This window comes from Poecilia formosa, unplaced genomic scaffold (assembly GCF_000485575.1).
Source record: "Poecilia formosa unplaced genomic scaffold, Poecilia_formosa-5.1.2 Scaffold42, whole genome shotgun sequence".
Taxonomy (NCBI): Eukaryota; Metazoa; Chordata; class Actinopteri; order Cyprinodontiformes; family Poeciliidae; genus Poecilia; species Poecilia formosa.
This window is the reverse complement of record NW_006799981.1, coordinates 864,148-877,689: the sequence shown is the minus strand read 5'-3', so window position 1 is coordinate 877,689 and position 13,542 is coordinate 864,148. Positions and strand designations below refer to the sequence as shown.

The window sequence follows — 13,542 nt, the reverse complement described above, 5'->3', positions numbered from 1 at the left end:
ATATCCTTACTCCCTTTAATCTATTCATATTTACAGCAATAGCAGTTCATTGCTTTTGCTTTTAGTTTCCATCAACAAAATATCAGCTGCGTCGACGCAAACTTTACCTATGGCGATCCGCCTCATTGTGTCGGAACGGCTGGGCTTCTCCGGCTCTAGAACCCAGGTCTTCCCGTCGATCTCATCCAGGACGTCCCAGAAGTCCGTCAGGGACTCCAGAACCAGCAGGAACTGACTGTGGAGCTGCTCCAGAGAACTCTGCGAAGGCAGAAACAGCATCAGGGTCAGCGACAAAGTGCTGCATTCTGCTTTTAAATGGACATTACTGAGAGCCGTGCCATCAATTATCCACAACCAAACCCATCAAAGTAAACAAGAAAAACTGGACTGAATATGTACAAGTGAGGATTTAGTCAAAGTTAAACACAGAGGTGTGGGTTGGTGCAAAAAGCTTCCGCCGTGACATTTTCAGATTGAGAGGAAAGAGAGCGTTTAAAACCAATCGGTTAAAAACTGCAGCAACTCAAGCTGCAATAAGCACGCTCGCATAAACACGAGCTCTCAAAGCAAAGAAAGAGACGCTGATAGAGGTGCGGGAGAGCAATGCAGATGGAAGGAGAGGGAAAAAAATTAGGGGAAAAAATGAACCAAAAATTATGGGTCATTGTGCCAGCACAGTGCACACAATTAAGCTTCGTCCAGGTGCTGAGAGCCTCAGCAATTACAGCCCAATTAATGCCAGCACTATGACTACAGTTAGAGCCCAGGATAACTACTCCAGGCCCGGTTCAGCTGTTACTTAAATTCCTGCTCGATCAGAGAAGAACCTGAGTGAGAGCTGAAGGCTGCAGAGGATAAAAGGAGTGGAGTCGGAGCCGAGCGTTGCTCCTTGGCTGTCTCAATCAGTTATCTTTATCTATGTATGATGTCTCTCCCTGACCTCCATTCAGCTCTGAGAGCAGAAATGCTGAAGATGCGGTTACATCGCTCTGCTTTTAACCTGATTCAACTATTCATCTCCTCGCCGGTAACCTCAGAAGCAGTTTTTCTTTTTTTTTTTTTACAGAAATGTATCTAATGTACTTAGAAACTAAAAATGAAACATAATAACTGTCAGTTATTGCATTGAATCATTTTCACCCCCCCCCAAAAAAAAAAATACTAACGTACAACAGTGCGTTCAAAGTATTTGTCTGAATTTACTCTTTTGAGTGTAAAACTCTGTTTATGTCTTAAATCTTTCCCCAGAGACAAGAAAACTCGCTCAAAACTTAAATTAAGACAAAGTAAGAAATTTCATCACACCTGAACGTTTGGTTAAATGTAAATTGGTGGTTTAGATCATTTGGGGGTTCTGTTGTGAAGCTAAGAGCAGACAGTATCTAAACTCCAGTCGGTAGGTAGACAACTGGACATGGAATGAAATATAGAATAACAAATTCTTTTCTGTATTCGCTCTGAACTCATCCAGACGTAATGAAATATTTAAACTCGACACTTCCAGATTTTCTAGAGTCAGACTGTGGAGCCTTTGTTATCACATGTTTATTCACCATCTCTATCTTCAAATATGCAGTTTCTGGTGGTTGACATATGGTAGAACCTGCAAGCACAAAGGACATGAACAACAAACACACACACACACACGCGAGTGCGCGCAGGTTTATTTCTCTTCCACATCTTGTTCCTTACAAATGCACTGAGTGGCACATCTTGGCCCTGTAACAGAGCAGGCAATAATTACTCATTCAAATGAACATGTCAGGGCTGCCGACAGACAGGCCCTTCCCCCTGCATGCACACACATAACACACAGAAAACACACACTTGGCAAAGTTAAGACCATGCACACACGCATATATGTATGCACACACAAACACACGCACACACGCTTCATGTCGCAGAGTGGGAGAGATCCATCAACGGCCCAGCAGGCAGACAGACTCCATACGGTAGCGCTGTTCTAAGCTGCTCCTCACTGTACGCCTGCCATGTATCAGCTCTCACACACACACACACACATTTAGCTTCTCTTTCCTCTAACCCACCAACTCTCTGCCTCTCTGACTTCTTTTAACAGCTAATACTGACATATCTCAGCTCAGCTCTGCACTCCTCACTCTGCAATCAGGTTCTTGACTTTATTACACGCCAGGAAGAACAGTCCAGTTCAGTGCTCCGTCATAGTGTGTGTGTGTATGTGCGTGTGTCTGTAAACGACACACAGACTCGGAGGCAGTGACAGAGATGAAAGAAGAAGGACGACAAACAACAATAACGAGGGAAGCACAGGGACACAAAGAGCCCACAGCTGGTTCTACATCAAAGCACCTTTACGGCAATTATAGCGGACTAAATTTGAGGGGCTAAAAGGAAAAGTGTTAATCGAGCAGGTGGAGACCCGCTTCGTTACATTATGACTCACAATGATTCAAGGATTTCTGTGGAGCTCCTCGTTTTCTCCTCCTAAAGGCCTCAATCCACGTAAGACTATGAGGGAGTGACGCTACATCAGATTGAAAATGACACATTTTTGGATAAGATCAACAAAGAAGAACATTTGTTGTTTCCAGAAATAATTCTGTAAACACTTAGGCCCGTTTCGCACCTACATTTCAAGATTAAAAAACAAACACGGGGCTTGAGCTTTCCACTCTGACGTGAAGATGTGAGATACCCATAACCCATCTGTTGAACATTCATGGTGGTTAATTTGCTTTCACCGTTCAGTTGCAAAGACCATGCCACGTAAAAATTGGTGTAAATTTTGTCTCCCTTAAAATCGGGCTGTTGAGAAAGCACACACCTCCAGATTCCACCCACACTCAGCTGTGCTGCTGTCTAGGAGAATATTTGACTGAGAATAATTCATGGATTTCTGTAGCAGTACAGCTTACAAAACAAGACAGTGGACAATTTACTGCTATGTTTATAATTAAGACCAACACTGTAAAATCATTTAAAGGTTTAACGGATCAGAATCGAAAAAAAACACACATTTGTTCAGTTTTAACCAATGTAAGTATTACAAACTGTGAACTACATATGACCTAACATCAGTTCAGATTCAAACAGCTGCTCAATGTAGACTTAAAATATTTATCAGAAATATTTTTCATTCATGAATATGTTAAGAGTTTAACAAAACCAGGCCGGTTTCCAGTCCAGTCAGCGGGATCTTGTGCTATGAGTTCATGTTCCCCTTTAGCAAAAACGCTCCCACATTCTCAGATTGGCACAGTTCTCAGTCCATTTTGACCCAGTTTTAGAGTATTAACAAGGTTTAGGAGGAATTTAGTCCACTGATTTTATTCAAGGTCAGGCCTTATACACAAAACCTGCCAAAACTGAAGAGTGGATGAACAAACACTGGATGGATGGTGGAATAAAAGAATGATGATGCTTTTACAGATGGACGGTTGCTACGCTTAGAGAAGGCAAGAAATATTTTTCCATGCTCTATTTTCATTTATATGGCCCGTTTCATTCTCCCATACAGGAACGTGTCCAGACTGAAACACTGATTTTGATCACATTCCATACTTTTCCAGACTTTATAAAGCTGTGAAAAAATGTCTGGTTCTGAGTTCTGGTCAGATCTATACTTCCCATCTCTGCCACCGCCTGAAGCAAACAATGAGACTAACGAAACTCGTTCTCGCGTCTGTTCAGTACAAGTCTGAAGAAAAATCTACATTTCTAAATCTAAAATTTCTTAGATTGTCAATTCCTAATAGAAAAAAGAAAACCAAAAAAAACTAAACTACATGCAAGTTTAAAACAAAATGGTTTGGGTGATGTAATCACACAAAGTCATGAATGATCTGAGTGGTAATGTACACACTAATAATACTTTTCCCGTTTAAATTCAAGACATATTAGAAACAAAGTCATGTTATTTCATTAATTAGAAATTTATTTTCCCGCACAGATTCTCATCACCCTCTATTTCATAATGGAGTGGATTCAGTAGAACTAACTATGGCCTGGTTAACCTGAAGGGATACTAAGAGGCGAGAAGGTGTATTCAGAAAAATATCTCAGTCCTGTAACAGGTGGTCTACCTTTTGGCAGCAGTCCATACCTGTGGTGTCCAGGTGATGGTCAAAGGGACTGGCAGGTCAGCTGAACAGTCAGGAGCCTCTGCTGGATGCTGTGGACGCAGCAGACAGAGGCATCAGCCAGAAATACAAGGGACGGGTTTAGATCAAAACATGTTTGGGAATTAGAATGGCCCAGTCAAAGCTCAGATCTGATATGATGCATAAACTTCTAATAAGGTATTGGGAAACTTTGACAAATCCTGCTGGTTATTCTATTTGCTTAATATTTGCTCTATCAGGTCTAAAGTTCAACAAATTTCCAGATTTTAGATATGGAAAACACATTGATATGTTACCGTTTTCAAATGATTCAGTAAAATAAATGCTATTCCACCTTTTCTTTATTCATTTAGAAAATGAAATTAATACATTTTATTTAATTTTCTAAATTAAATTAAATTAAATTAAATTTAAATTTAAATCTTCCTGGTAGCCTTTTAGTCATTTTTAAGAACTAAGCAGAGTTAGCCCAGATTTAACAAGCCGGTAAAGCCAAAGTCGAATCTCACTAAGCTTTGGTAAACCGCCTCTGTTCACCTTCAACATTATGAAACTCTTTGTCCTTCCCCAGTCCTCCCTCACTCCCCAGTCGTCCAAGCCTCCACGCGTCCATGCCAGTGCCGCCTCTTCCAGAGCTGCGTCTGGTGAGGAATGACCTGGCGCTGGATCTGGGGGAGGCAGCTGGAGGCCGGGAGGTGCCAGAGGGCTGAGGAGGGCCAGGTGGGCACAGTGTGGGGTCTCACAGTCCTCCCTTATCCCCGGTGGACGTCATCCCAGCTTAGGTAAGCACCACCTCACCATGACACCGTGCCCACACTCTGCAACTCTGAGCTCCTTCCACTCCTGCTGCCCAACAGATGCCTTCGTTGACTTTGTGCACTAAGAAAACTTTTTAAAAACTATTGCGCTTTAAGCTTTAACCTATATTGTTATCCAAGTTCAATTTTGCTGAAATTCAAATTAGGATGCTTGAATGAATGATATGAGGAGCTAGAAACTCAAAAAGAAATCTAGTTTTTAAAGTTTTGGAGGACTTTTAAAGTTTCTAAACAAGTCATAGACAAATTCAAAGGCAGCGATACTGTTTTATCATTAAAAAAAAAGAATCAAAGGATTTTTTTAGATTCTAATTTTTAAATACTGATTAAATCAAACCAAAACAGACATTAATGAAAAGAAATAGAGCTAAATGTGGATAATTCATCAACTCAAAATCACAATCAGCCAGCAAACTCAACCAATATGGTATTTAGAGCTAAATTATAGTTATCTTAACTAATGTATAAATATATACAATATTTTGGTTGCAATGGACTGCTTGGATGCTATATTTAGTGGTAAATTATGTTTCCCGATAATATATCTGACCTGCTGGATGGACTTTCACTGCACCTGTCGTTACATGATGCAGGTCACGTAACGACATAAAACACAACATAAAGCTGACAGACTGGACAAGGAGATCACAGGAGTAGCAACCAAGCTGTGACTGTAGAGGAGCTACAGAAATCCACAGCTTAGTTGGGACTAAACAGACATTAGTCACTCATTCCACAACTCTAGTAGCCTTTTTTGGAAAAGTTTGGCAAAATGGTTAAATTGTCGAAGGAAAGCCAAAGAAATCCCTGCTGTATTTTGGCAAAATGCTTGTAGGAGAGACACAACAAGCATGTGGAAGACAGTGATCTGGTCAGAGACTAAAATCTGACCTTTTTTTAAAATCAGCATCCAAATTTATAAATGTGGTGAAAAAATAAATAAATAAAGCAAACTAAGCCTCTCTCTCTCTTTTGGCCAATGACTAAAATGCAAAAATGAACTGAAATGAGAAATGAAATGACAGCATTGACTGACAGCAGCGGTTATGCAGATTAGTGTGAATTTATTGGTTTTCTCTGTGCACACAGGAAGGTTTCTCCGTCCTGCTGAGGTCTGTGAAGAGATGCATTATCTGAGTTACATCTCAGTCACAGCAGGTTATCGTGTCTCTCCACATCCTCTCCAGTCTGACCTACATTTAGGGGCACAGATGTAAATCACAGATTCCCTATCATCTAAATGAATGTTTCCCAGTATGCAGTTTTGGAGAAGTTGGCCTGTTGTGATTTGGACTCACTGCAGGTCGCCTGATGATGAGCAATTTTTGTTGGAGTGACAGTGATCAAGTTGCTGTAAAGTTGCTGCGAGTGGCCCACCTTTGACTTGAGTTTAACAGTGAGAGTGTGCTGCCTTCCAGAGGAGTCCTCGGCCCTCAGCTTCAGTGTTTGGAAGTCCATGTCTATGGAAAGCATCCTGAGGAAGGACAGAGCTAATTAGACCTTCGCTGATCTCAGTGCCCACTCTTGATGTGCATTTTTAGAGGCAGAGGACCCGAGGCTCACATGGAGACGTGGAGAAATTGTGACGAAGAAAGAGAGTTGTGAAACTTGGGTGTAACCATAAACGTAATTTGATAACAGAAAATGCAATTTCACAAAAGAAAAAAAAAAAAAAAAAAACAAGCTATCCAAACTAACTGAGCTCTATGTGAAAACGTAATACCCCCTTAAACCTAATAACCCGATGTGCAATTATTACTCCAATGACACATCCAGCTTTTCTTGGTTCATCAGTCTTTTACATCGTTATGGATGAATGTTGTCCCACTACTGTTTGCAGAACTGGTTTAATTCACCCGCAATAACGAGGGTTTTCAAGCATTGTAAACCTGTTTAAGGTGGAACACTCAGTTACGACAGCAGAAAGCAGAGCAGAATGTTCGAACCACAGTGACGCCACCTTGAGTGAACACTACAGACAAGATCGATTCCTCGTGTGTTCTTGAGTTTGTTAAGATCAGGCAGGAAGTGTTTTTGCAGATCTTTTAGCCTACTCAATGTTGTTGGATGGTTTTTCTTTAAGAGCTTCTTTCATTCTGCAGGTCAGAGAATAATGAGGCCTGGGTGCGGCTAATGAAACTGAACTCAGCTGTCTAGAAATGTGGTTATAGCAGTTAGTTTTTGGTTTAACAAGGGAGGCGATTATACCTCCACACAGAGTTTAGCTGGTTTGGATAGCTTTTTTTTTTTTTTTTTTTACCTTGATACAAGAAATCAAAGCTGCTTTTTTTTTTGATTTATTAAGATTATGTTTATCTGGAGGGAAGAAGGGGATTTTGAATGGTTTCTCCACATTCTGTTTTCTTTTTTGAAATGTATACAGACCTAGAAAATACTTAAACTTCACACATGAGCAGGAAATAACTGAATAGGCCGCTAGGACAGGCACTTCACTTAGAAATGAACTGTCACTGTATTGCGGTGGCACTTATAGAAGTGGACTTAAACTGCCAGAAAATAATGTGTCTCTGGGTGACTTCAGCTTTTGGAGTCATCCTATAAATCAGACTCTTTTTCATGTCCTAAATTAAATCAATTAACAGGACAAAATGCTGATGTGGCGCAACCATTCACCAACACCGCTGTCAGATTTACGACATCACGACCGTTTCAACGAGTGATAACCAATCAGAAGTCCACCTCTGATCTACTGAGGTCTGAAGACAAAACACTGATCTGAGACAAAGCATCTACACAACCCTTGTCCAGATTTACAGTATATTACAATGGTGCTCTGTGATGAGGCTGACAGAGTTGTATATCTAGCCAAGATTTATAGAGCGGAGCGAGAGATAAGTGATGTTCAGACACACACTTAGGGACATGATGGAACGACGGGAGGCGCTGTCCATTTGGGTTCAGCTCATAAAAATGATCAGGCCTCTCACACTGAAAGCCACAGAGAAGGACAACAACAGCATCAACATGTCAAAGGCAAACAGAGTAACATCTTCAGGAAGTCCTCAAAACAGCCAGAAAGTATAAATGCATGTAACAGGCAACAAATACAAGTAGAAGTGAGCAAAATGGACTCAGAATTTTATTATGATATTTTGTGGTACTGTCATAATGATAAAAATAATGATGGAAATCTATTTATTACTTCATTTTTAGGTAACAGTATGGCTGTGACTGCATGGCACAGAAATCATAACGTCACAAACACACACAAAAAAAATTAAATTGGCTTCTTCAGGACCCAACTTAAGATGTTTGATTTGTATCACTAAGCTGCACACAGCAACAACTTTTGATCATATTTTCCAAAAATGGAGAAAATAATAAAAATAATTTTTTTTATCATGTCAGTTTTGTTATCTTATGTCTTAATAGCGTTAATTCAAATTTGTCAAGACAACAATAAATCAAAATTCTTATGATAAACGATGCAATAAATGCCCACCGCTACCTTCAAGATCACTTCACAGATCAGAATAAAACTTAAAATGAAAACAATATGATGGATAATCAATTTTGTTTTCTTAATCCAGTGGTAGCATCATTCTGTTGGACTGTTTCACTATCAATAAAACCAGTACATTGAGCAAAGCAAATATAAGTAGATAAATTAGGCTAGCATTAAGCTTCTGAAATGACATTCCCAAAACCTCCTCAAAAATTGGAAACTGGAGCTCAAGAGCCTGGCCTTTGCCAGCAAACCAACTCATTGAAAAATCTGAGCAACCTGGAGAAGAAAAGTTTAAATAATTATGTCAGTACTAAACCCCTCCGGATGAGTAAACGGCTGATTGCAACTGCATCAAAAACATCCACATGTTCATCTCCATTGCTACAGGGTCTCACACCCCAGAGACCAGGGACAAGCCGCCACCCCGTCTTAGCTATGATGGAATCAGCATGATAGTCCAACCTCTTGCTGGGAAGACTGATGAGAGCTTCCCATTTGCAACTCCGCAGCAATGTGAGCCACTTCTACACCATGCAAATTTAGGTGAGATTCGATATTGTACTCTGTGCATGTTGACAATGTGATTCATGAATAGTGCGATCAACACTTTCTGTATGATGGATCACAAAACACACATGTAAAATGCAAACAGAGGGCCGTGGCATGTACAAATGGAGGGGACAAGGAGAGATATGCACTAATTTTATACAGGATTAAGACGTGCAGATTCACGAGTCTGGCTCGTGGTGTTATTGTGGTAACCGGGACACCATCATTACTTAGAAATTGTAACCCGGGAATTCCCAGTACTATTAGAGATCATGTTTGTATTACAGGATTAGGGGGAGTAATTTATTAGCTGGCCTAATAATGTAAGAAAAACAAAGATGGAGGAAAAAAAGCTTGTGTTGGTAGACCTAGGAGGCCCAGCAAAAAAACACCAACACAGTGTGACGGAGTGATAACACCGCAATCGGAAGACGTGAAGTAAGCCCTGCACGTTCTCCAACAGGTTGTGAACACGGAGCACCAGCTGCGCCCATAATGAGCCCAGGAGCCATCAGGGCCATGTTTCTGGTGGAATCAAGTGATAGCAGCTGACCTACTTGACCCCATTTTCCATTAATTAGCGCATTTTTCGTCACAGGTTTGCCATTCGCAGCCTAACAAGATAACCAAACTAGGAAATGCCAAATAGAGGCACGTGGAGGGGAAGAGAAGACTCGCTTTACCTGGTCCAATCAGCAGGCACTATTACAGCTGAAACCCCCGGTGGCTATTAGCACGGCACATACCAATTAAGACGCTAAGCAAATCTCGAGTGCTTTAGAGATTGAGGCCCGCTGTGTATAATGCTTTCTAACCGTAACACCGCACTGAAAATGATGTCAGTCCCATTTCTAGCATTAAGCATACCTTCACCCCCCATCTCCTATTAAAACCTGAGAGTCTTCAATTAGAGGCATTTGCATTTTGCTAATATCATAATTGCAGTCGTGGTCATTAATAGGAAAGTGGAAAATGAGTGTGGTAGTCAAGGATTAATCCGAGCTGAGGGAGAACACATATCTTCCTGCTAACTGCCTTCTCCTGACGACGGTATTAGCCGGGCCCGTCAGCGCACGAGAGCTGAGCTTTATTAAAGGCGACCTGGATTTAACTGTAACTCAATAACTAAAAATAAGGAAGTCATTAAGAACCCCTCGTTAATGTGGCCATGTGTTGTTGAAAGCTACAGGAGAGGGAGGAAAAAAAAAAAAAAAAAAGACTGCTCCATTTAGCCACATGAGGCAGGGAGGTTTTCATCACCCCAACTTGATTCTACCTCTGGGGAATAAACAGGAAACTTGAAAAATGACGTTTTTGGAACTTTCCCTTCCACTGTTGGTTCAGATTCTTACACAGAGCTGATATGAGGATCAGTTAACAGAATATGCTCCATCAGCAAGCAATTCCACTGACAAATTGCTTCCACAGTGTCCTGGGACCATGTAAGTGGGAAATGGAACCATGTTAACATGCTTTTCATTAAGAAAAAAAATAATTGTTTTGGTATTAGTTGGGTTCCTCTGTAAGCCAAAACAGTTATCTAAAGCAGAAATTAGGTACAAACTGATTCAGTGGAGTTTCCCACGGTTGCTCTGAAATACATTTCTCTGAAGCACCTGAAAACTAGACAATTACATTTTAATTGTTTTATTTTACAAAGTTATGCAAATGTAAATGTGTTTGGGTTGATACTTTAGTAATTTTTTAATTATTATTTCTTTTATTATTGGTATCTGCATGAATAAGGGGTTAGTTAGTTGATATCCACATGTTGCAGATTTTGGATAAATTGCAAACTCTGAGGCCATTAACATTCTACTGTTCTCCACATATAAACTACTGCTGGGTCAGAGCTTCTGTGTTTTTTGTGTATCTTCTCAAAAAACACTTGTTCACACTGAGCCACGGTCTGCTAGAGGTTTCTTCCTGTTAAAGGGGAGTTTTTACTCTCCACTGTCGCTACATGCATAATATTAAGCGATTATCTACTGTCAACCCCCAGCTCCTTGAGGAGCAGTGAATGCTGCAAGTCAATGACTCAATGCAATTTGCACTTTAACAAATACTTCTCATCTCTGATTATGTTTGCCCTAAATTACTATCAAATGCTTCTGGTGAAAATAAAATCTTCAGAGTATCATAATTATACCCCATATTCCTGTTTGCAATATTCATCTAAGTTGCTTTTTTTGTTTGTTTTTTGTGTGTTTGTTTTAAATATACCATTCAACAAGAGTGGATACTCATTTGTCTCATTTAAAAAAAAAAACACCTCATTTAATATTATCAGTACTCAAATAATATAATTGTGTAGTAAAATGATTGTCATGTAATTTTAACTTTGTTGCTTGAACAATTTCAGCCTCCACTGAAACTGTTCAATGGGAACATTTGTGTGTCTGTTAAATGATTGTTAAAGCTGAATGCTACGTTTGAGCGTTTTGTTAACATTCCTTTAATAATTTTTCTATACTTACTTATCCCACCCGACAGTCTCCATCTCAGATATGAGCAGGGAGTAATATCGAGGAGGCGGAACGGAGCGACCCTCGGGACATCGATTCAGAGCCACTTCCTGCAACAAACACGCAAAAAGAGCAAATCATACCGCTTCAAATTTATTGACCAAAATCATTTCACCACAAGCCAAACTGTATTAGATCCGCTTTCCTCTAAACCACTTTAATCAATTGAATTCTCATAGGATCATTTAATAACATAAAGAAACAATCTAAGGTCTACGTGTGCATCTTTTGCTCATAATTATACACATCACATGTCATCCTTGTCCTTACCAAGACGGTTTTCAACTCCAGAATGAAACCGCCAAGATCCACCGACTGCTGCAGCCTCTGTGAGAAAGACACCCTTGAATGAAGGTATAATGAAGTGACACCGTCTCTTTTTGCTTTCCTTCAGCCAGCCGTTCAAATCAAACACAGTGTTTGTGATTAATGCGTGCTGCCACCCGTTTAAATAATTAATGATAGCTTAAAGGCTGTGAAAATAATGAACTTTGCAGCCCAGGGTGAAATATCAATCTCATCCAAATAACCCTGAGGGGCCCACGTAACAAATGCGGACATTTTCCAGGCAATGTTAATTAAACAGTGGGGGGAAGAAATAGAAGGGCACAAAGAAGGCAACATGACACGGCGATAAATACACAGGAAACGACAAGATATTAATCAGAGAAGACAGACACAACGTTTCACTTGATACCGTGATGCCACAAGCAACTGATTATACATTTACCTGCTTCACTATGTGCTCATAGTCACGCAACAGGTGTTTCAGCTGCCAACAGCAGTGCAGCCTGCAGAGACAAAAGTTAGGAGCAAATGCAGCTTCTTTGGTTAGAAAAACACTCCTTATGAAATCAAGCTGGGCTTTAATGCAATTATTAATAAACCAAGGCGATCCTATTAGTACCTGGCCCGCTTCAGTTGGAGATCTGGAGGGAGGAGTATTCTTATTCTGAAGTCTCTTTCCTGGAGAAAACATACCTTATAAATGTAATGTAACGACAAAACCAACACAAAGTTAAGCATAACTGTGGAGTGGAAGGAAAAGAGTTCATGGTTTTCTTTTTTTTCACGAACAAAACAAAAATCTGAAATTGCAATTAATTTAAAACTAATTTATTTTGGGGAATCAGAGTAAAATGCTTGAATACAGACTGCAACCGTTACAGATGAACTGTATGTTTCAACATGACCAAATAGAAGAGTAATGCAAACTTTAAGGGGACCTCACATCTTTCCATTACATTCTGTTGCTGCCATGATATTTGATGAGATCAATAAAACAACTGTAAACTCCTGGCATCCTGTTTACATTATTTAAGTGTTTTCAATGACGCAGATACTTAAACAGGTTGGAAATTTGCTCTATCAAACCGAGAAAAATAGATTTTTATGCGAGAATATCTACCTGTACGGTTATAAACCCATCATAGACTGTTTTCTTCTTGTTTAGAGGTAAAAGCAGCGGGTTATCGCGTAATAATAAGCTCTCCATTTAAGTTTATGCAACTTTCAGCTGTCGAAGAATATCAATGTCGAGTGTTTCGACGCAAACGTCAGTAATCCCACCCACGCATGATATCAGACGAACTTTCATTAATTGGGTGAGCTATGACAGGCTAATTTGCTATACTTCAAGTAATGTAGTTAAAAACACAAGAAAAGCCAAACCGATAGCAAAATATCCGCTTCCCGCCACCAAGAGCAAAACAGTACACGTCACCCAGTTGCCTTCGAGGGCCTTCGAAAAATATCGGAATTTACACTTAGTCGCAGTGTTACATTTTAACATTAAGGATATTGATATTAATACAAATTTTTATATATCTAAAACTTGATAATGTTACAGAAAGCAATGTGATGTTTCTATTTCATGATAGTCCATGCCGAATATTTTTGTTGCATTCGCGTTAACTCGTATATCTGACCTTGAGTTGAAGACGTTCTATCGTCCCTTTCATAGTCCATACCTCCAGTTCATGTCCTCGTTTCATCACTTTTTTCGTTCCTTACTTCCGCTTCCTACACGGTGTATTGAAAATAGCATGTCAGTTTGTTTTTAGAGTATTTGGAAGAAG

The 13,542-nt window shown here is 39.9% G+C and overlaps 1 protein-coding gene and 1 long non-coding RNA gene across 4 annotated transcripts in view; one reads left to right on the top strand and one right to left on the bottom strand.

The window, feature by feature from the left end:
* Positions 1 to 13,481, bottom strand: part of fancl (FA complementation group L) — a 20,777-nt gene extending 7,296 nt beyond the window's left edge. The window contains exons 1-8 of one of the 3 annotated variants that reach the window (XM_007551437.2): positions 13,393 to 13,481; positions 12,372 to 12,430; positions 12,195 to 12,255; positions 11,735 to 11,791; positions 11,417 to 11,514; positions 6,299 to 6,395; positions 4,085 to 4,153; positions 108 to 258 (exon numbers count right to left, since the gene is read on the bottom strand). In XM_007551437.2, coding sequence (XP_007551499.1) covers positions 108 to 258; positions 4,085 to 4,153; positions 6,299 to 6,395; positions 11,417 to 11,514; positions 11,735 to 11,791; positions 12,195 to 12,255; positions 12,372 to 12,430; positions 13,393 to 13,458 — 658 coding nt within the window. In that variant the 5' untranslated portion in view covers positions 13,459 to 13,481. Of the gene's footprint in view, positions 1 to 107; positions 259 to 4,084; positions 4,154 to 6,298; positions 6,396 to 11,416; positions 11,515 to 11,734; positions 11,792 to 12,194; positions 12,256 to 12,371; positions 12,431 to 12,872; positions 13,216 to 13,392 lie in introns of those variants that run through there. The other 2 variants (XM_007551435.2, XM_007551438.2) reach the window with 2 other exon arrangements.
* LOC103137626 (uncharacterized) overlaps positions 13,447 to 13,542 on the top strand; it is a 118,601-nt gene continuing 118,505 nt past the window's right edge. Inside the window, exon 1 of the long non-coding RNA XR_476171.2 lies at positions 13,447 to 13,542. This is a non-coding gene — a long non-coding RNA (uncharacterized LOC103137626).